We start from the raw sequence: 20,313 nt of genomic DNA, 5'->3' as shown, positions 1-20,313 counted from the left end.
TGACTACCCCTGTCCTACAGGACCTTAACCAGTTCTGCAGGGCCTACAAGACAGAGCTGGCCCACCAGGCCTAGGCCTACAGAATACCACCAAGAGCCGGCCTACCTACAAACACCCCACCAAGTTGACAATGTAGCACTTTACCCCCCTCCCCACTGGAATGCAAATGATAAGCTCTGAGGATTTTAAATGTTGGCTTGTTTTTAATGTTAAAATGCTTTAATCTTTGTTTTATTGTGGATGTTGTCAGCCACCCTGCGCCTTCAGGGAAGGGCGGCATATAAATGAGACCATAAATGAGCCAAAATAGTATTCAGTAACCTACTACTTCTGAGAATGGAGGTTTCCATTTAGCGATCAAAGCCACTAGTCACTGATGAACCAGTCCTCCATGAATTTGAAGCGTGCCAGCATGTGATTGAGCCATACCTTACGTTTGAGTCTTCAGAGCTATCTTTCCACGGCTGAACCATGTGGCAGATGTGAACAGATCCAGAAAATTCAGGACCGCAAAGCTGGCACTTTCTCAGCAGAACTAGAATTTCTCCCGTATTCTGTGACAACAGTAGCATTTTACACAGCACGGAGCCCAGTAGAAAAACTCTGGCATGCTCAAATCCAAGAGTACTGGTGAAGACCACAGAAAAGCAAATGGGGCAAAAGGAAGTTGGAGCAGCCTGTCTTATTCACACACACCCCCATTACAAATCAAGCTCATCTGCTTCTTTGTATGATGCTGGTTTAATGGTTATAGAGCAACCACCATTACATTCAGTCCCCTTAGCGATTATTTCAGAGGGTTCCAGAGGGGAAAACAGCGATGTAGTCACAAGGCAAGGCAATGCAAGGCACTGGGATCAATCTTTTTCTCAGGAAATGCAGGATAAAAAGCTGTGGTGAGGACGTCTGTGACCCAACCTGTTCTTGGTACTATTAAACAACCATTCACATCACTGTGAAGTTATGGCTTTGGCATGGACCACCTCCTCTCCTGCTCTGCGTCAGCATCCCTGCGGGAAGGACTAACTGGAAGTTCTGTTGGGTTGAAACCTTACCTCACAAAGACCATTTCCACACTGGTAACTCTGCTGTCCAGGCTCTCATGCGGGAGCATAAATCTGGGTTGGAGAAGGTGCATCGGGCCAACTGCTCCCCCATGCGGGAGCAGAAAGAGGAGGGGCAACCTGCCCCAGCTCAAACTCCAGCCTGCAGCCTGGCACAAATTCTCCAATGCGGAAACAGTCAAAGAGAGCATGGGGTGAGAATCTCAGGCTGTAATCCGGTGAGGCAGACCACACACTATGTTTACCGTGTGCCATGGTGGGCACCAATGTGGTGAACATTTCCTTCCAATTGGCTTGAAAATATTCTATTTCATTTATACAAATAACTGCTAAATACAAAAAGTAAATTAAAAAAATACAGGTGTTTTTTTTTTCCTGATACAAGTTTAAATGCACATGAAGTATAAGCTGTTGAGGGGGAAAAGAAAAAAAAAAGCACTTTCCTCTAACCTCCGTGACATAGCATTTCCCTTCATCGCTTCCCTTCCCTCCTCTAGATCAATAAGGTACTATATGTGGCATCATGTGGGTAATGGCTTTATATTTTGATACATAGATATAGATATAAATGTTCTGTATAGTATGAAATGAAAATATATGTTACAGACCACACACATAAAATGTGAAGCACTTTTTAAAAAGTGATTAAAAAGTAGAACTGATAATACAGGGGAAGAAGGCAGGAAGTGTTTTTTGGGGGGGTTAGACCTTATGCAAGAAATAACGATAGGAGCGACGTAAAAATAAGCTTTTAACTGTATGCACTTTCCTCAGTTTTCTTAAAACTGTTAAGTGCACTAGTAATAAATAAAATCTGAAAGTTTCCTTATAAACAATTCCTAGTTTCCAGCATTATTGTAAACAGTACACATATGTAAAAATGCAGTTTTTTAAAAAAAATGATGTCAGTTACAGATTCAGTTTCCCAAATCGATCTCCCTCCTAGTTTATAAACACAGACTGATGATGAGAGTACAGAAGCCAATCTTAATTTTTTTCCTTTTTTTTTTGGCAAGAGTCATGTCTTTAAAATGAACAGTAACAGTGCAAGTAAAGAATATAAAGAATCCCTAGTGCAATAAAGGAGACGCACGGGCAATATTGCCGATTAGAACGGAGGGTGTCCATTGGTTGACCTTGGGAGCCACAAGAAGATGACTGACTTGTTCGTTCCGTTATTCCAAAATAATCGAAAGCCATGGTTTTAATGCCCCAATCTTGTCTTAGGATTCCTGGGTCTTCCCTTCCGTAGGCTGCCATAGGTCCAGCTGAAGTCCTTAAAGATTGGCCATTTGTAAAACAATGAGTGTCACCCATTAAGGCTCAAATGGTTCCATTCCCTGGCAAACCGCTGGAAAATGGCCTCTGCCTATCTACGAAGCCACTTGGGACCGAGTCTGAGGATTCCGCCCCGCTGTTTCTCTGGGCTGGTCAGGAAGCCGTGGGTCTATTCCAGCAACACGCGTGGGAATCATCAACAGTCTGCTTTGATCTTATCTAAGGAATTATCAATTTTGGTCAAGGTCTTTTTTATACGCAAAGCTGTTAATCTTGCCGATGGATTGTGATACCAGCATTCTTTCATCAACTTGGCAAGGGATGTTAACGTCTGGGGAGGGGGGGGGGAAGAAAAATGAATACACATTCAGAACAAAAAAACAAATATTTGCAGACAGCTTTGGCTGAATGGCGTTTTTCAAACGCTATAATCTTTCACAGAACCTCCATGAAACCATTCCAAAGAGCGAGGGTGGTGTAGTCGTTAAGAACGGTGGCGTTAGAAAGTGGGCAAAGCCCAGAGGTGCTTGTGACCCGGCCAGGGCAGATTAAAAGACATAATGGATGCTAAACAGAGTTTCTGCCTTAAATTTTGAAGGGTTATTATGAGAGTCATGCATAACCTTTCTCCTGGATATTGTGTGTCTGGTTCCGCCTCCTGCAACAACCATCTTGTTGCTGCACACACACCCTATGTCAGACCCTGTGCCAGAATTCCGAAGCTGTCGCAAAAAGATTGGAGACCCTTGATTTAATATGACGTCTGAACTAACCAAATGCGTTATAGCCATCGTCGGCCTTGGGAGGTTCTTAAAGCATAGAGATGGGAGCACTAAGAAGGCAGAAATCGAAAAGAGGCAGGCAGCTCGAAGCCATGACTGGCTTTATTTTCTGAAGCTCAAGCCTCTGTTTGGTTCCAAAACCACGGTTAGTGCTAAGGATGGTTCTACGAGGTCTCCTGGAACTTAGTCCGCTGATTCTGTTTCACACAAAACAGGAAGCTGGCGTGGGAGCTGCTTGAAACGCTCTTTGAAGAAACCCGCTACTCCAATAAGCTTTTCACCCCCATCATGTGACATTTACATGCCTCCAATGATAAAGCACTGAGATAAATCCCCCAAGAAGAAGAAGAAGAAGAGTTGGTTCTTATATGCTGCTTTTCCCTACCTGAAGGAGGCTCAAAGCGGCTTACAGTCGCCTTCCCATTCCTCTCCCCACAACAGACACCCTGTGGGGTGGGTGAGGCTGAGAGAGCCCTGATATCACTGCCCGGTCAGAACAGTTTTATCAGTGCTGTGGCGAGCCCAAGGTCACCCAGCTGGCTGCACGTGGGGGAGTGCAGAATCGAACCCGGCATGCCAGATTAGAAGTCTGCACTCCTAACCACTACACCAAACAAGGCAGGTCTGCTTTGAAGGAGCCTGCACTTGTCACCTTTACCAAAGGATTGCCTCTCTCTTTTTTGCCTCCATCTTCGGAAAAGCTAACTAGACAGTACACACAAAGATCTGCTTCAAACTAACTTGTCCTGCCCAAAACAGTTCTTCATTTTTTAAAGCAGGACTGTCAAGGGAAGGCGCACTTAACCATTTCCCTTTAGTGCAATTTCTCTCTCTCTCTCACACACACACACACACACACACACACACACACACAAGCACAAAATAAATTCCAAGAACAGTGGGAGGGATCACATGTAAGTTGCTTGGGTATAACTTCGTAACAGAAAAAAACACAGGGAAATAAGTTAGGTGCCCGTTCGATCCCTTCTCACTTCTGTTCTCAAACTTCCCCTTCTCAAGGCACTGGAGCATACAAGCGTAGGGCAGACTTTTCCCTGAGAAGGGAAAAGTTTGGTCTCCTCAGGGAAAGGTTAGACTGTGCCAGCAGATGCATTACGCTCCAACCCCGCCGCTTTCCAAGGGGACTCTTGACCTCAAAACGCAACTCAAGAGGTCCACGATGGAGAGCTCCTATAGTTTTTGCAATCCCTTTATTACTGGCTGCTCTGAAGTCCGGGGATGTGGCACTGGGGAAAGGGTAGTGACACTTGTGCCATTTTGCTGATCTACGCTATGCATATCCACAAGTAGCAATTTGGTCAGCAGGGGCAAAAGGTCGACCTGCATCCTACCAGTGCAGTGCGTGAAGTCTGACGCCTTCCTCTAGCCTAGGGGCGGCAAACATGTGGCCCGTGGGCCAGAATGGGCCCGTGAAGGGCTTGCGTCCCGCTTGCAAGCTCTCTTGCTTCTGTCTCTGGGGCTGCTGCTGTGTTGCAGCTTGCTTATGCCTGCCTCCCTCGACCACTCCCTCCTGCCTCCTTCTCTGGGGCTGCTGCCACTGCTGCATCTCAGTTCACTTTCACCTGGCTTTCTCCTGCTTCCTTCTCCAGGGTGGCTGCTGCTGTGTTGCAGCTCGCTTTTGCTGAGTTCTCTCAATAGTGTGGGAGAGATACAAAGGTGTGTGTGTGTGTGTGTGTGTGTGTGTGTGTGTGTGTGTGTGTGTGAGTGTGGGATGCTGCTGTGCAGAAGAATACAGCTTTGGTTTCAATGGCAGGTCTGGAGCATGCGCAGTCCCGCATGGAACTGCACAGATGATCAATAATGAACACCTAATCCAACCAAGCCTGATATTACCAGTTGGCATCTGTGATCGCCTTTCTAAAGTTTATGTCTCCAGCCCATCGAAGTGACATTTTTGTCAGACTGGATTTTAGGGGAGAGGCTGTGACTCAGTGGAAGAGTCTCTGCTTAGCATGCAGAAGCTTCCAGATTCCACCTCCAGCATCTCCACGTGATTAAATCACGTGATTTAATTCCACCTCCAGGATCACGTGATTAAAAGACCCTCGTCTGAGATCCTGGGGAACTGCTGCTGGTTTGAGTAGACAGTGCTGAGTTTGATGGGCCAATGCCCAGATTCAGTGTGAGGCAGCTTGATGTGTACGGAGAAGGCGAGGAGATAAAATGTTCTCTCTTGGACACGTGTGTGAACTTGGCCCTCCTACCGCAGCCCCCTCTCCATGGCCTGATGCTCAGTTCCCCAGCTCACTTCAGCCCTGTGCCAAAGTGATTCAGGGGCTCCAGGAACACTGGCTGAATGACGGACCAGTGGAGGGTTCAGCCCCGGGTGCTCGTACTAAAACCTGCACCCTACTGGAAAGACAAATGACCAAATAAGAATGGCAACCTCTGTAACATCTAACCTAGCCTAACCTGGGATTAAACGAGGCATGATTTAGAAAACGACAGATAATCAGGTCAAAAAGGCTGCAAGACAGACTATTATGGGTTGCCTATACTTACAGGGTCAGAAAACCATCTGTTAGGAATGTTTGGCCTTTGCTGATCGACGCAGACGACTTTTCTCATGTCCTCAAAACTGGGGTCGTTAGGAACAACATCATAAAAAGGAGGCTTGTAGTCTTCGACAATGCCTGCAAGATTTAAAAAAAAGGTGGAGTGGGGGTGGGATCGTGCTGTGCGCGGCTTTGATATATTCCAGAATCTCCATGAGCAACACAAAGTTCAGCAGATTACATTTAGCAGGCTTAGCCAATGTGAAGCAACCGTGACATCTCGCCATCATTATGAAATGAACTCCTAGTAGAAGAATATATTAATCATCTGGTCCCCCCTGTGGGTTAGAACAGGGGTAATCAACCTGTGGTCCTCCAGATGTCCATGGACTACAAATCCCAGGAGCCCCTGCCAGCAAACGCTGGCAGGGGCTCATGGAAATTGTAGTCCATGGACATCTGGAGGACCACAGGTTGACTACCCCTGGGTTAGAACATAGTACTCCACTCTGTAACCAAAGAATCATACATGTCCAAGCAGGCAGAAAACAAACCGAGGCTATTGAGTCTTGGTGAATAAGCTGGAAATATATATTTTTACGCACTTTTTTTTTCTTATTTTAGGTTTCCTCGCGCAAAATGCCCTGACTGGGATGGGTCAGGCTAGCCTGATCTTGCCAGGCCCAGAAGCTAAACAGGGTCAGCCCTGGGTAGGACTTGGGTGGGAGAACACCAAAGAAGTTCAGGGTTGCCACACAGCAGTGAGTGAAGGGAAACCACCCGTTAGTCTCCTGCCTCGAGGACCGAATAAGGTTGCCATAAATCATCGGCATATGAGCAGCTGAACAGCCATCAAATGCAGAGAGCAGGACCTCAGACCTAGAAGATGCTTCTATTTCTGCCTGTGCTTCCACCATTCAACAACTTCAGTCTGAGCTAACAGCTTTAAAATCCAGACCGCTAGACCTAGAAGGCAGAAACTAACATAATGCTCTTTGCTTATTGGGGGGCTCAGAGAATGCCTAGAAGGGACAGATATGGTGTCCTTTGTCCAATCTATTTTAAGAGGTCCTGTCCCTGCCAGAAGGTTATGATCTTGCTACAGAGAGGATTCAGAGATCCTTGGGTCAAATCCAAGATCCAGCAACCCAAGCCAAGGTCTATAATCTTTTGATTATTAAACTTTGCAACTTTATAAACTTTATAAGGAAGACCTTATAAAACAGGTCAAAAGGCGGGGTCAAGATTTCAGGGCCAAGAGCAAGTTAAGGTCTCCCTTTTCAATGATTTCCCCGAAGTAACTGTCAACCCTCGTCAAGGATTTTTATGTCTCAGGGCTCTGGCCCAAGAAAATGCTGATGAAGTCTTCATGAAATACTCAGCAACATTGTGAGTAAGATATAACAATAGGATCAAAAAGTTTCAAGCCCCAGCTGAAGCAGAGGGACTTTTAAAATTCCTTGAAATTGAATTTTGTTTTATTGGTACTGATGATCCTGGATGATTCATTGCGTAAATGAATACTTAATATAACTGCAAGCAAGTTCTGTATTTGCTCTGCCTTTTGGTTTAATGACCTTAAATGTTCCCAAGAACACATAGGAAGTTAAGATCCTCCATCTTAACTGACTCTAGAAATACCCTGCACTGAGTATAAACCTAAACATCATCAATGATAGCCAGTGTGGAAGAAACCGCCGCATTTGCTGGCATAGTTTACTGATCATCTCCTCTATCAGTAATGGACTAAAGCAAGGGTAGTCAAACTGCGGCCCTCCAGATGTCCAAGGACTACATTTCCATTGAGCCACTGCAAATGCTGGCAGGGGCTCATGGGAATTATAGTCCATGGACATCTGGAGGACCGCAGTTTGACTACCCCTAGACTAAAGGCTCGAATTTCTATTGCTATTTAATAAGGTTTTGGTATTCAGCTTTAAGGCCATGCGCAGTCTTGGTACAGTGTACCTGAGAGACCACACCTCAAAGAGTGTTACGCTCCACCACCCCCAACTGGCTGGTGATCCATGGCCCCAAGGAAGCCAGAGCCTTTTCAGTCCTGGCCCCAACCTGGCAGAATGATCTCACTGAGATCAGGGCCCTGCTGAAGCTAGATCAATTCTACAGGGCCTGAAAATGGCAGCTTTTCCGCCAGGCATTTGGTTGAGGTCAACCCAAACTAGTCAATATCCACGGGGCCCCCCTGAACCCCGCCCCATGAAACAAACAACTGGAACTGACTAACCATGGGATTGTTAAAATGCTGATGATGTTAAACTCTGTTCTCTTATTATCATTGTTACCACTGAATTATACTGTATTGTTTTTATTGTTCCACATGAACTACCCTGAGCCACAGGGGAGGGAGGTATATAAATGTAAGAAATGAATGAATTTCCCTCAAAGAGAACAAGACAGGCTTCTTAAAGGATGGGTGAAGAGGCTTACTGTTCTGAGAATTTCACAAAGGTTCAAGGAGCTGCAGTTTTATTGCATAAAAATCTACACATGACTCTAAATCATACACTGAAGGGAGATACATCTTTCTTTTGGTTAAATGTGATCAATCTATATTTTTAAGGCAATATTTATGGGACAAATGTAAACAAACCCTAATTTTTTCATTCTGCCATAGCAACTCTCTAAGAATTTGGGGGTTATCCCGTGATCGGGGAACTACAATCTAACAATGGACTCTCTCATAGACAAAAGTAATGGGAGTTTTCATGGTACAAGGCAATCTAGATCTGCTCGCAAGGTCATATCTGTGATCAATCTACTTGATGTACGTTGTCTACTCCACCCCTTAAATAAACAGAGTATACATTTGTTTCCCAAGCTCATAAATTCATTCACAACTGGATTTTTTATTCTCAGTGGCTCCCTAATTTCTAATGTAGTAGATTGTTCTAATGGGATATGTGTCATTTCTGATCATTACCCTGTCTCATTGATAATCAATCTGGGAGAAACTGATTTAAAATTTCCTCTGGAGGCTAAATGTATCTCTGCTCCACAAAGAAGCCGTTCAAAAGAAAATAGAGATTTCCATCAAGAATGTAATGAGAATATCTCAAAGCATACCTGAGAGGTTTTAATTAATTAAATTTATTATTGCTCATGCTTCCTACAGAAAACACCAATGTAATGAAGTACTGAATGCACTAGAAAATAAAAGATGCCACAACTGCTTATAATACAGACCCTGAAAATTATAGAACTAGGATGTAATTAAGAAACGAAATTAACAAACTGAGTTGACATTGTCCTGTATTAGACAAAATTATTGGGAATCAGGTGAACATGGCAAATTGCTGCCATCTAGAGTAAAACAAATTTGTTCTCGCAATTATATTGCGGCAATTAAAGACAAACAAAGACAAATTCATATCACCCCAAAAGCAATTAATGAGCAATTTAAGAAATTTCATTCAGATCTTTACTAAAGGGCAACTTTAGTTGCTAATCTAATCAGTTTACACCACTGGAAATATTACATATCCGCCTCTGTAATGTCTAGGTCAATGATATTTACAAAAGAGATAATATCATCTTATAGGTGAGAAGCCTATTTGGCATGAAATCTTTGAACAATGCTACCATCTCATTTTCATCTCCTGTTTAATTGAATCCATAATGCTGCACCTTACTTCCCTAACCTACATTACTGCCTTGCCCCTTTCCTTCTCAACTAATAATAGGGCATATTAGGGAAGAGGGAGGGGATGGACTACATGGGGCTTGTTTGCTACGCTAACATTTTGTGTATGTGAAAACAATACAAATCTTAATTTTAAACATTTTGTGTATGTGAAAACAATACAAATCTTAATGTTTACAGCAGGACCTTGTTGGTTGTGACACCCACATTCTGAAACAAGTTCCCTAACAGGATTCATTGGCCCTCACTGTAATTCACACTCTGTTGGGCATCCTGCTGCAATATCAGATATATATTTTTTAAATCACGAAATAAATTAATTAAAGCTATTAGAGAAAATCCATGGAAAGTGCCTTTTTGGTTGCCCTTGGTGCTTTTCGTGGATTTTCTCTAAGAGCTCTAATGTAGGTATTTCAAAATTTTGGTAGCTATTTTAGCATTTGGTGCATCATCCTGAAGATTCATGGAAAGATGACTAATGCGTCTTCTTTATACATAAAATCGTGACACCCTGACAAATGCTGAAGGTTCTGAAGCCCCCTCAGGGCCAATTGCTGCTCTAGCTCAGTATTCTGCACCCCCCCCCAATCCCTTCAGGCCTGCTGCGAAGGAAGCCTCTAACACAGGGGTAGTCAACTTGTGCTCCTCCAGATGTCCATGGACTACAATTCCCATGAGCCCCTGCCAGCATTTGCTGGCAGGGGCTCATGGGAATTGTAGTCCATTGACATCTGGAGGAGCACAAGTTGACTGGCAGGGGCTCATGGGAATTGTAGTCCATGGACATCTGGAGGATTTGCTGGCGGGGCTCATGGGAATTGTAGTCTATGGACATCTGGAGGACCACAGGTTGACTATCCCTGCTCTAACAGCCCTTGACTGAGGCGAGAGACATGTTTCCTCCAGAGAGCAGTGCAGGGGAGTCTGTGGGCATCTGTGTGCTTTTCCTTTCGAGGGGAGAAAGCTCTATCTCTCATAAGCCTCAAGTGTAATTCCAGGAGATATTCAGGCCACACCTGGAGGTTGGCTACCTCTGGGTTGGAAATATTCCTTGAGGTTTGGAGGTGGGGCCTCAAAAGGGTATAATGCCTCTGCAGCCACCCAACCAGTCACATAATGCTCCTGGCCTATTTCAGGTCAAGAAAACATTGCAGAGAGGCGGTAAGGCTGCTTCATATGTGTAGATTCATGTTCTGGAATTCCACACTTCCTAGGTGTGCTTGAACCTGACTTGGGTCAGGACTGTTGTGCACAGAGAGACCTCCTCTTATGGTTGCCAGCTTCCAAGTAAGGCACAAAACTCACACCAAACCATGAGCTAGAGCAGCAGTTCTCAACTGCCCTCACGCTGCGACCCCAACTGTGGTGGTGGTGGCGCGCGCATGTGCACGTGTGCGTGCGTGCAGAAGCACAACGATCTGGAGGCGGCCAGTGCCATGGCTCCACCTGCTACTGCCGTGGGCTGCTGCAGCAGCAACCAACATGGAGACCCCGCAGGAAGGGGCCAGGCGACCCCAAATGGGGTCGTGACCCCAAGGTTGAGAACCACGGAGCTACAGCCTGTTGTATTACAGCACACAACAAGATTTACTACTAGTTTCTAAAATAAAATATCAGTGTTTTTTTTTCTGAATGCACAAGTATTGCATGTCTTTCAATCTTATAAAGGACACCAATGTAACATTCACAAACGTATTTTATAGACTATAAAATCCTGTTGGTTGTATTACAGTAGAAGCAACAATTGTCTGGCTTTTACTCTATTTTTTTAAATAACAAAGCCAAAGCATTATGAGCCCTAGGGGAATATTTTTGGCTCCAGAGCTACCTATGAGAGTTAGCAAGGAACTGTAACCTCTGGTCTACACTGTCGTAACACTATTATTGTGACCTCTGACACCCTTTCCTTATCCATCAACAGAAGAGAAAATGTACTACTTTCAAGAAGCAACCAGGAATCCATGAAACAGAACTATTTTACAGATTAAGAGGCCAATTTTTAAAACCAAATAATAGCTGCCTATTAATGCCCATCGATTCCTCTTCAGTTTTCTACCTCTGATATTTCAGCCCATTATCTTTTTTGCTGCCCTTAGCGGTGTGCTATTCAATACAAGGGAGATGAGAAAAGCAAGGTCAGAGCTGAAAGAATATGAAAATGGAGCCTTTAGCAGGACCTTCATCTTCCAAGCTTCATCTTGGGACTCTACCAGTAATGGAAGCTTCTCTGGGAGTCCTCCCCCCCCCCCAATCAATAAGGCCACTCATCTTTGGGAGCTCATGGCTACTGTTTTTCTCCATATTGGTCATTCACATATACTATTTTTCTGCCCCAACCCATGGCTAAAAGGAACATCCAACCATCACGGAAACAGGAATACCTGCTCTCAAATGCTCACAAACTGGAAGTCAAACTAGATGCTGGACATTTGTGATCAGACCTCTGGCTTTTCTTCCCTTTCCCTTATGCATAGATTGCATTCACACCTAATCTGCCCTGGAGCTCAGCAATCATTTCATTCATTACACAAGCCAGGCCATTCCCCCCTAAAACACTCTAAGAAAGAGAAGGAACAATGTCCTGGGCTAGGATCTCAGTTATTAATTCTTATTATTACTCAGTTATAGAAGCTTGATGGGTAATACTACCCTAGCTATACACGCTTAGTCTAATCTACAGGACAGTTGTTCTAAGGAGAAAACAGAGGCAGGAGAATGATGTTGGAAGCTGCTTTATGTCCCATTGGAGAGAAAAGCAGGATATAAATACAGAAATAAATAAGAAGACAAAGGGGGGGGGGGCTGTATACAGCATCTATTTGGTATGCATAAGATCCCAGGTTCAATCCCCAGTTAAAAGATCTGGCAGTAGGGGATGTGAAGGACTACTGTCTGAGACCCTGGAGAACTGCCACCAGTCTGAGTAGACAATGCCATAAAGCAGTTTCATGTGTTCATGTAAGTACACAGAATGTGAGCGTTCATTTGTCACTCTGGATTCATCATGAAGGCCTGAAAAGCATGTAGGCACAACACTGTGCTGCCACCAGCCCTTTATTCTCCAATATGCCCCCCTTCAGAGGTGGCAAAAGGCTTACGTTTTTCCTGGTGCATGGCGTTATTACTTATTGCGGGAGCCCCCGATATAGTGCCTTTGAGCCCGCTAATACCTTTTCTGACACCTGACACCTTTTCTGTCACCTGCCAAGTGTTTTCGGAAAGTGGGCAAGGCCAGGTGGGACTTTGGTTTGGCCATGCAGATTTTTTAAAAGCATTGCTTTGGAAGCTGCACTAGGAGTTTCACTGTGTGCCCGAAGATAAACTAGCTCCGCCTCTTGCAGCAGCCATTTTTGTGGCTGTGTTCACCACACTGTCTTAGAATTCCAAAGGCCTCTGCAGGCTCTACAGAGTTGGGGACCTCTAGCGTACTACATAACAAAATCTATCGCCTCAACAGAGCATGTACTAACTGAAGGCAAACTTCTCAAGCAGCACAATTAGTGACTGGATAAGCAGGGCAGGCCACATTTTGGACCAACTTCCTAAGATTTGGAGCTATTAATTCAAATTTCATGCTTAATGTTATGGAATTTCTGGTGTGGACCAGCAGCTGAGTTTAAGGGCCACTGGTTGGGTTTTTATTATTTATTTATTTCACCTTTCAGGGCCTGGCTGAAAAGGCCAGGGTGTGGGGGATAGGTTGAAAAGGACTCTCACCCCCATATATCTTCACTGGTCCACCCAGTGAGGTCAGCAGGCTTATTCCAGTAACCTTTCTATTGTTTCAGGAAACCTCCTTTCTCCCCTGAGAAGTCGCATTCTTAAACAGAAAGTGGGTCGTGCTCCTATTCCAACTGCAATGGAAAATTCCAAAAAGCCATTTATAATTTTAATATTCTCCAACCACCATGGCTGGGCAAACGAGGGGGCAGAAGGTGAAACAATTTGTTCTGACCTTACACATTTTACCAGATTTTCCTGGTACATAGGAAATATTACTTACTACATAATTAAAAACAAACAAAATACAAGGAGCCTCTTGTTGGCAAAGGCAACAGTTCAGTCCCCAGCTCTATAACATTTTGGTATTTTAAGTAAGAGAGCTATAGCATGAAATTTCAGGCAAAGTTCAGAACTCAGAGTTCAGCATAACAACCTAAAAGTTACAGATCAAATTCTCAGGGGTCTCCAAGTGACATACGCTGTTCCAAGAATTGAGAAATATAGTTAACTGAATACTTATGACACCCCTTTCCTGCTAAAATGTTTTTCAGTGAATGCAAATTGATGGTGACTTTCGTTCTACATTGTTTCTGATGGGCGTTACTCTCATTGTACTTAAACCTATGTTCTGCTTTCCTTGTTCATATGATAAGAAGTGAGCAAAGAAACCTGCTAAATAGCATAACTCATCTAATAACTGTTACAACAAATTAAGTACTTCAAAACTGCAATTAGTTCATTCAAGCAAAGGTCACATATTACATTGATTGTGCCACGATATGACAGCAGATACTGCTGAGAACAGCTTCTCTGTGGCCAATGACTCTTTGGCTACAAGGTGGACAAATGAAAATCATCTGGATTAGATCCATACTGCTCTCAGCTCTTCCTCCATAACAGTATGTCCTTAGCACTCTTCACATCCAAAAATCATGCCACTTCCACCAGGCATTGGGATGAAGATGGGCCACCAATAACAACTAAGAACCCCCCCCTCGAAACACTCTCCCCTGTAACATCTGGATCTGGCAATCAAAATGGGGAAGTGATGTGGGGGAGGCCTGCAAGAAAGGGACACCAGTGTTGTATTAGATAATAGATTAATCTATCAGAAAAGAAGCAACCACTTCCATTCCCAGGGAAGATTATCATCCCAATTATATGCAGAACTCGCCAACCTTGTTAGCCCAGGCAAGCCTGATCCTATCTGATCTTGGAAGCTAAGCAGGGATGACCCTGGCTAGTATATAGATGGGACACATACAAAGAATATGGGTGGTAGTTCCACCAAAGAACACTAGGGGGCAGGCCGCAGAGCCATTTCTTAGCTATACGCTACATGCAGCATTTGAGAAAATATTCTGAGCTTTTATAAATACTTTGCTACCTTTCCCAGAGACTAGTCACAGTAGCTCAAATCTCTTGTGCTCTAAGGAAGGGATAGTCAACCTGTGGTCCTCCAGATGTCCATGGACTACAATTCCCATGAGCCCCTGCCAGCGTTTGCTGGCAGGGGCGCATGGGAATTGTAGTCCGTGAACATCTGGAGGACCACAGGTTGACTACTCCTAAGAGATCTTGATCCACCCTAAACCACCACTTAAAAGTTGTCAAAGGGGCATATTTTGCAGTGGGCAAAGCATTGTAGCCCTTTTACATAAAATGCAGCCTTAGTTCTGTGGATTTCTTTGTTTTTAAACCTAGTTTGTGAACAAGAGTTAAACCAAAATGAAAACTTGGAATTCAACCAGGGCCCTTTTTTCCAGAAGTCAAAACTGACAGCAATGTTTGGCATGTCAATTACTACAACAATACCACATGAGCAAGTATGGGGAAGAAGTCTGGAGTACTTGCAGAACACACCACACAGGGAACGTAAGAAAGCACCTCCAATTAGAAGAGTGAAATAGATGCTTGGCTGTTTAATATCAATTCATTTTATATGTCACAGGACATGCCACATAAACACATGCACTTACCATTGCTAACCATGCGTCGGGCGACTTCCCAAAGGACCAGGCCGAATGCCCAAATATCAACCCTTTTGTAGGAGTCAAAACAGTCCACTTGGATGGTCTCATCTAAGACTTCTGGGGCCATGTAGCGCTTGGTGCCCACGCGGGGGTTGTTCCCCACATCCAGCTGATTAGTGCTTTGGGAGTGCATGACTGCGAGGCCTATAACCCAAAACAGAGGATTTGGTACAAGATTATTTGTGTTATTAAAAATTTACTGCTGTTAACTTGTTAGGTAGCAAAGCAGCTCACAGTCACTATGGGACCGGTGTCCTACAGAACTTGGCAAGCTGTGAGATTCATCCTCCTAACTGAAATGAGAAGCAGAATGGGTTTTTGAGACAAGATTTGTGCTCGGAGTCCCAGGCCCAAATCCATCTGTTAAACTGCAGAGTAAGTGAAATTAATCATCAAGGAAGAGGACACAGAACTTTCTAAAATATGATACGGTTGTGCGCGGCGGTGTCCGAATCGGCTGTTCCAGGTCAACGCAGCCAGCAGCATGCCGGGGCGGGGGGGGGGGGGGGGGTTGGGGAGGTATGGGCATCAGTGTGTAACTTGGTGCACACACACAGGCCGTGTCAGCCTGGAATGGCTGACACAATATGAATGGGGGAAAAAAAGAGTCCATGAAACAAGATCACACAGATTCAGAACAATGACACAACAAATACAAGTTAACAATTTGAGAAAGGTGAGCTCCGCTAGGGGAGGAATACACTGCAAACCTAATGCAGAGGAGAATGATCTTGGGCAGGTGTTGGAACTGCCACAAATGATGTGAAACAAGCAGATGCCAAAGTCTCCTCCCCCCCAGCTGGCTTGCTGCCAGCTCCAATCTTATTACTATTGCTGAAAAAATCAAATGCAGAGCTGCTGTTAAATGGAACCAAATGTGGATAAACTTTTGGCAATGATAGTTTTTAATTATGGATTACTATAAATATACATTATTCAGCCAAACTTGCAACCCGTTTATCCCTTCTGGACCTCTCGATAGCCTTTGATATCATCAATCATGGCCTCCTTTCAGGGCTGGGATTCATAGCTTTACGTGGCTGTCATTTTAAACCTCCATTTCACTTCCCGCAGTTTGGAAGGGAGGGGAGCAAAACAGAGGTTTTAAATGGCTGCTAGCCATTTAAAGCTGTGAGGCTGAAATGGCTGTAGGCCATTTAAAACCTCCATTTTGCTTTCCTCCAAAACAAAAGGTTTAAAGGGCCCAAACTCAACTGGACAAAAGGTCCAGGGGAGGTGACTCCTCTGAACCTGGGTTCAAGGGAGGCATGATCCTGCCACAATCATGATGAATTTAAGGTCATGGACCATTTCATGCCCATCCCTCTACTTGCTTGGTTTGGTTTATGTACCCCCATTGGCTGTTACTGGCCTCACTCCCTTATGTGTGTATCTTAAACGCTATTTTAATATTTACAATTTTGAGGTTTTAAAGGAAAAGAAAGAAAAAAACCACAATCATACTATGTGTCATACCCAAAGATTGGTTAGGAAAAGTGGCACGGCCATGAAATTAAAGTCTTTTTTTTTTAAATCACACTTCAAAGAGCAAAAATGGAAAGACTGAGTGCACCTACTTTTAAATCAGATATAAAATTAATTTTTTTGCATTGCTTAGTTCAGGGGTATTCAAACTGCGGCCCTCCAGATGTCCATGGACTACGATTCCAGCATTCGCTGGCAGGGGCTTCTGGGAATTGTAGTCCATGGACATCTGGAGGGCCGCAGTTTGAATACCCCTGGCTTAGTTTGTTGGATGGGCAAAAGATGCTCTTATCCCAGAAACAGAAATGCTTCATGACTTCGCTTGTTCTCGGGGGGGGGGGGGGGGTTAACTCATTCAAGGAGGTAAACATTTTAGTTTTTCTAACTTCTGAGCACATCAAACCCTGAAGTGAGGGCAACGAAGAGTGCAGAAATTTGGCCAACTGAAATGAGAAATAGAAAAGGCAAATAAAAGAAACAATGATATGGATGTGCTGACAGGGGGGAAAAAACATATCCTTCAGAATAAGTCTAAAGGGATTGTTTGTAGAGTGCTTCCAGGGCATTAAACAATTTATTCAGCTGCAGCTCCCAACTCACACCACTTTGACTAAAGCAAACTGGCAACTACTACAAAGCAAACAGGTGAACAAGTCCATCTGACTCCTGATTTCATGAGTCCATCAATAAAGAATCAGTGGTGAGACAAGAGCACTTAAGTTTAAAAAATACATTTACTTCAAAATCTTAGATACACACCAAACTTTGGCCAACGCAAACAAATAAACTTTATATAGTAACCAAGCGCTCTCACCTAAGATCCTTGAGATTTACTGTAGTTACAGCAATGCAAACAGGAGTTCATGCCACTACACCTGTTAGAATTACCTTGACCACCAGCAAGCTCTTCCCCAAATTCAATGGCTTTCATCTGGCCAGTCCGCTCAGCTAAATGGGAAGCTTCCACTGGCCTAAGGAGCCTTCCTTTGATGGGCTTTTCCGCCAGCGGAAGAGCCACTACTGTTAGTGGAAGGTTCCTTGAAGCGGAAGGAAAGCTGCAAAACCCTGCTGAGCAAAGAAGGTAGGATACAAACCAAGATTTTGCATTTAGCCTTCTCAGCAGAAGTGCTCCAAGTCAAGCATTGAGTTCTGGATTGCATCACCCAAGTGCACCCTGCGGTTCACGTACCATGGTAGCCACCACAACTCCACTGGAGTGGTTTTGCCCTGGTCAACAAGGCATACACATGTAGGCATCCCAGAGGCCAACTCCAAAAGTTCCTCCTCCTCTTTTCCAGGAGCTCACAAACCCCTGCTGCCTGCAGGGCACAATTGTGGTGTTATGGGGCCTGGAACAATCTGGTAATTCCTTACAGGCCGAATTCTTACAGGCCAACACATATCAAAGTAGCATTTCCGTTACAGTCTGAAATGCTTCCGATAAACTAGGCTGTCCAACGAGAGCCCCTGTAGGTTCCGACAACATGTGCTACATCCTGCCCCCAAACATGCACTAATTCTTGAGCTATATCCGTTTGTATCACTTGTATCAAAGGGATGGCCAGCAGCAGCAGCAGCTATAATTTAAATTATGCATGGTACAGAACAACGTTTGAGCCCAGTGGCACAATAGGAAGTGTACTTGCACATGGAAGTTTATATATCTTGAATAAAACCTGGCTGGTCTTAAAGGCACCACTGAACTTTGTTCTGTTCATTCATCCTTTAAATTAAAGCTGCCACTGGCAGCGTAGTCAATGGGGCTTATCAGTTGAGAGTTACACTGTTCACCTCTCATCCCTGACCCCCCCCCCAAAGATTTAGCATTCTCCTACAGAAGTTCTTCAAAACACTGCATATAATAAATATGATTTAGAACAGGGGTAGTCAAACTGCGGCCCTCCAGATGTCCATGGACTACAATTCCCAGGAGCCCCTGCCAGCAAATGCTGGCAGGGGCTCCTGGGAATTGTAGTCCATGGACATCTGGAGGGCCGCAGTTTGACTACCCCTGATTTAGAAAGTTGTAACCTCTGGTGAAAGCCGTCCTGGCAAACAGGAGATCTGCAGAGTTACGGTAAGTGCCCTCTAGTGGACGCCAGAGAATCTTTCCAAGCAACTCAAAATCCCCTAATTAGTGCTAAAGAAACCTCTTCAAGTGCAGCATCGTGTTTCCAGAGCATTCTTCCAACATTTCAAGCGCAGCAGACAGACGGACACCCACTCACCTAAATCCGCGATGCAACACTGTCCGTTCTTCTTCACCAGAATGTTTTTACTCTTTAAGTCTCGGTGAGCAATGGCCGGTTTCCCTTGGGTCCCAAATATCTCTATGTGCAAATGGGCAAGGCCGCTAGCAATAGACAGGACGATCCGGAGGCAGTTGACCGTGTCCAGGGTCGTCAGCTGAAGATAGTCGTACAAAGAGCCCATCTCGTGGTAGTGAGTGATCAGCCACAACTGAGTACTGGAGTTCCTGGAAGTCATATCTGAGGCAATGAAGCCTGAAAGAGAAGAGGAAAAAACATGCAGGGGTCAGGTGATCAAGTCAGATACTATTTAAGCCAGGGGTAGCCAAACTGCGGTCCTCCAGATGTCCATGGACTACAATTCCCATGAGCCCCTGCCAGCATGGGAATTGTAGTCCATGGACATCTGGAGGTCTACAGTTTGACTACCCCTGATTTAAGCCATCTCTGGCATACAACTGCTAACTGCATGGTAAGGGATAAAAAGAGGTCTTCTCCAAGCACGGTATTCCTAGTCTTTCCTAACAGAATTCAGGGGTCCCCCCTCCCTGTTATTGATCAATACCACCTCTTCAGTTCTCAAACTTAAGTCTAGGACATTTTGTATAAAAATATTTAAGACAAGTGTCCATGAGAGGGATGGTTATGCAGCTACTTCTCCTCAAACTCCCCCCTCCCCTGATTCCTCAACAGACATTTACATAAATTCCAGTGGTGTCAGCCTGTTTGTCAGTCTCAGAAAACACAGAAAGGCTGTGAGAGTTTTTTGGGCTGTGTGAGGGTGTGATCTGGCAGTTTTAGACCCTGATGTTTCGCCAGTAACTGTGGCTGGCATTTTCGGAGGTACGACACAACAAGATGGGAATCTCTCGGTGGCAAAGATTCCCATCTTGCCATGCGCTACCTCTGAAGACGCCAGGGAACAGTTACTGGCGAAACATCAGGGACTAAAGCTGCCAGACCACAGCCACACTGCCTGGAAAACCCACAACAACCAGCTGACTCTGGCCATGAAAATCTTGAACAATTCATAAAAAGGAGTCTTGTGAAATCTTAAATATCTTGACTGGGGCATAGACTTGCATGGGACAGAGTCCAGCTACTTGACTTTTGATTCGATAGTGTCAGTATGAAGCCCAGGAAAAAAAAAATGCGATCCAGTCCCTCCCAGGGTTAAAAAGTAAAATATGAGAACCAATGACTCAGGTACTGGAAAAGGCACAAACCACAAAAGCTCCTGTTCATACTCCTGAAGTGGACTTCCAAAGGGCAGCAGGAGCACAGGGACAGAGGGCCGCTCTGACTCAACACACGCTGGCCTCAAAGCCCTTAAAGGGGCACAGCAAAAACAGCTGGTGAAGAGGTAGACATGCCTTCGGCCTTGGAGGCAGGGTCTGGGTGCTTGGCAGGCAGTGAGTGACAACAGAATAAAAGTACTTAAAATAAAAGTACTTAAAATAAAAGTGATGTATTTATACGATGCTCCTCTGGTGATCTTCTCAAAGGGGTCATGGTCACGAGG

The 20,313-nt window shown here is 44.5% G+C and overlaps 1 protein-coding gene across 1 annotated transcript in view; it reads right to left on the bottom strand.

The window, feature by feature from the left end:
* Window positions 1–722: 722 nt before the first annotated feature.
* Window positions 723–20,313, bottom strand: part of ACVR1 (activin A receptor type 1) — an 89,577-nt gene continuing 69,986 nt past the window's right edge. Inside the window, exons 7-10 of the mRNA XM_077319999.1 lie at window positions 18,771–19,046; window positions 15,004–15,201; window positions 5,648–5,778; window positions 723–2,673 (exon numbers count right to left, since the gene is read on the bottom strand). Coding sequence (XP_077176114.1) covers window positions 2,539–2,673; window positions 5,648–5,778; window positions 15,004–15,201; window positions 18,771–19,046 — 740 coding nt within the window. The 3' untranslated portion in view covers window positions 723–2,538. The remainder of the gene's footprint in view (window positions 2,674–5,647; window positions 5,779–15,003; window positions 15,202–18,770; window positions 19,047–20,313) is intronic.

This window comes from Paroedura picta, chromosome 2 (assembly GCF_049243985.1).
Source record: "Paroedura picta isolate Pp20150507F chromosome 2, Ppicta_v3.0, whole genome shotgun sequence".
NCBI lineage: Eukaryota > Metazoa > Chordata > Lepidosauria > Squamata > Gekkonidae > Paroedura > Paroedura picta.
Note: the sequence above shows the minus strand (reverse complement) of the source record. Positions and strands in the feature narration are given on the sequence as shown.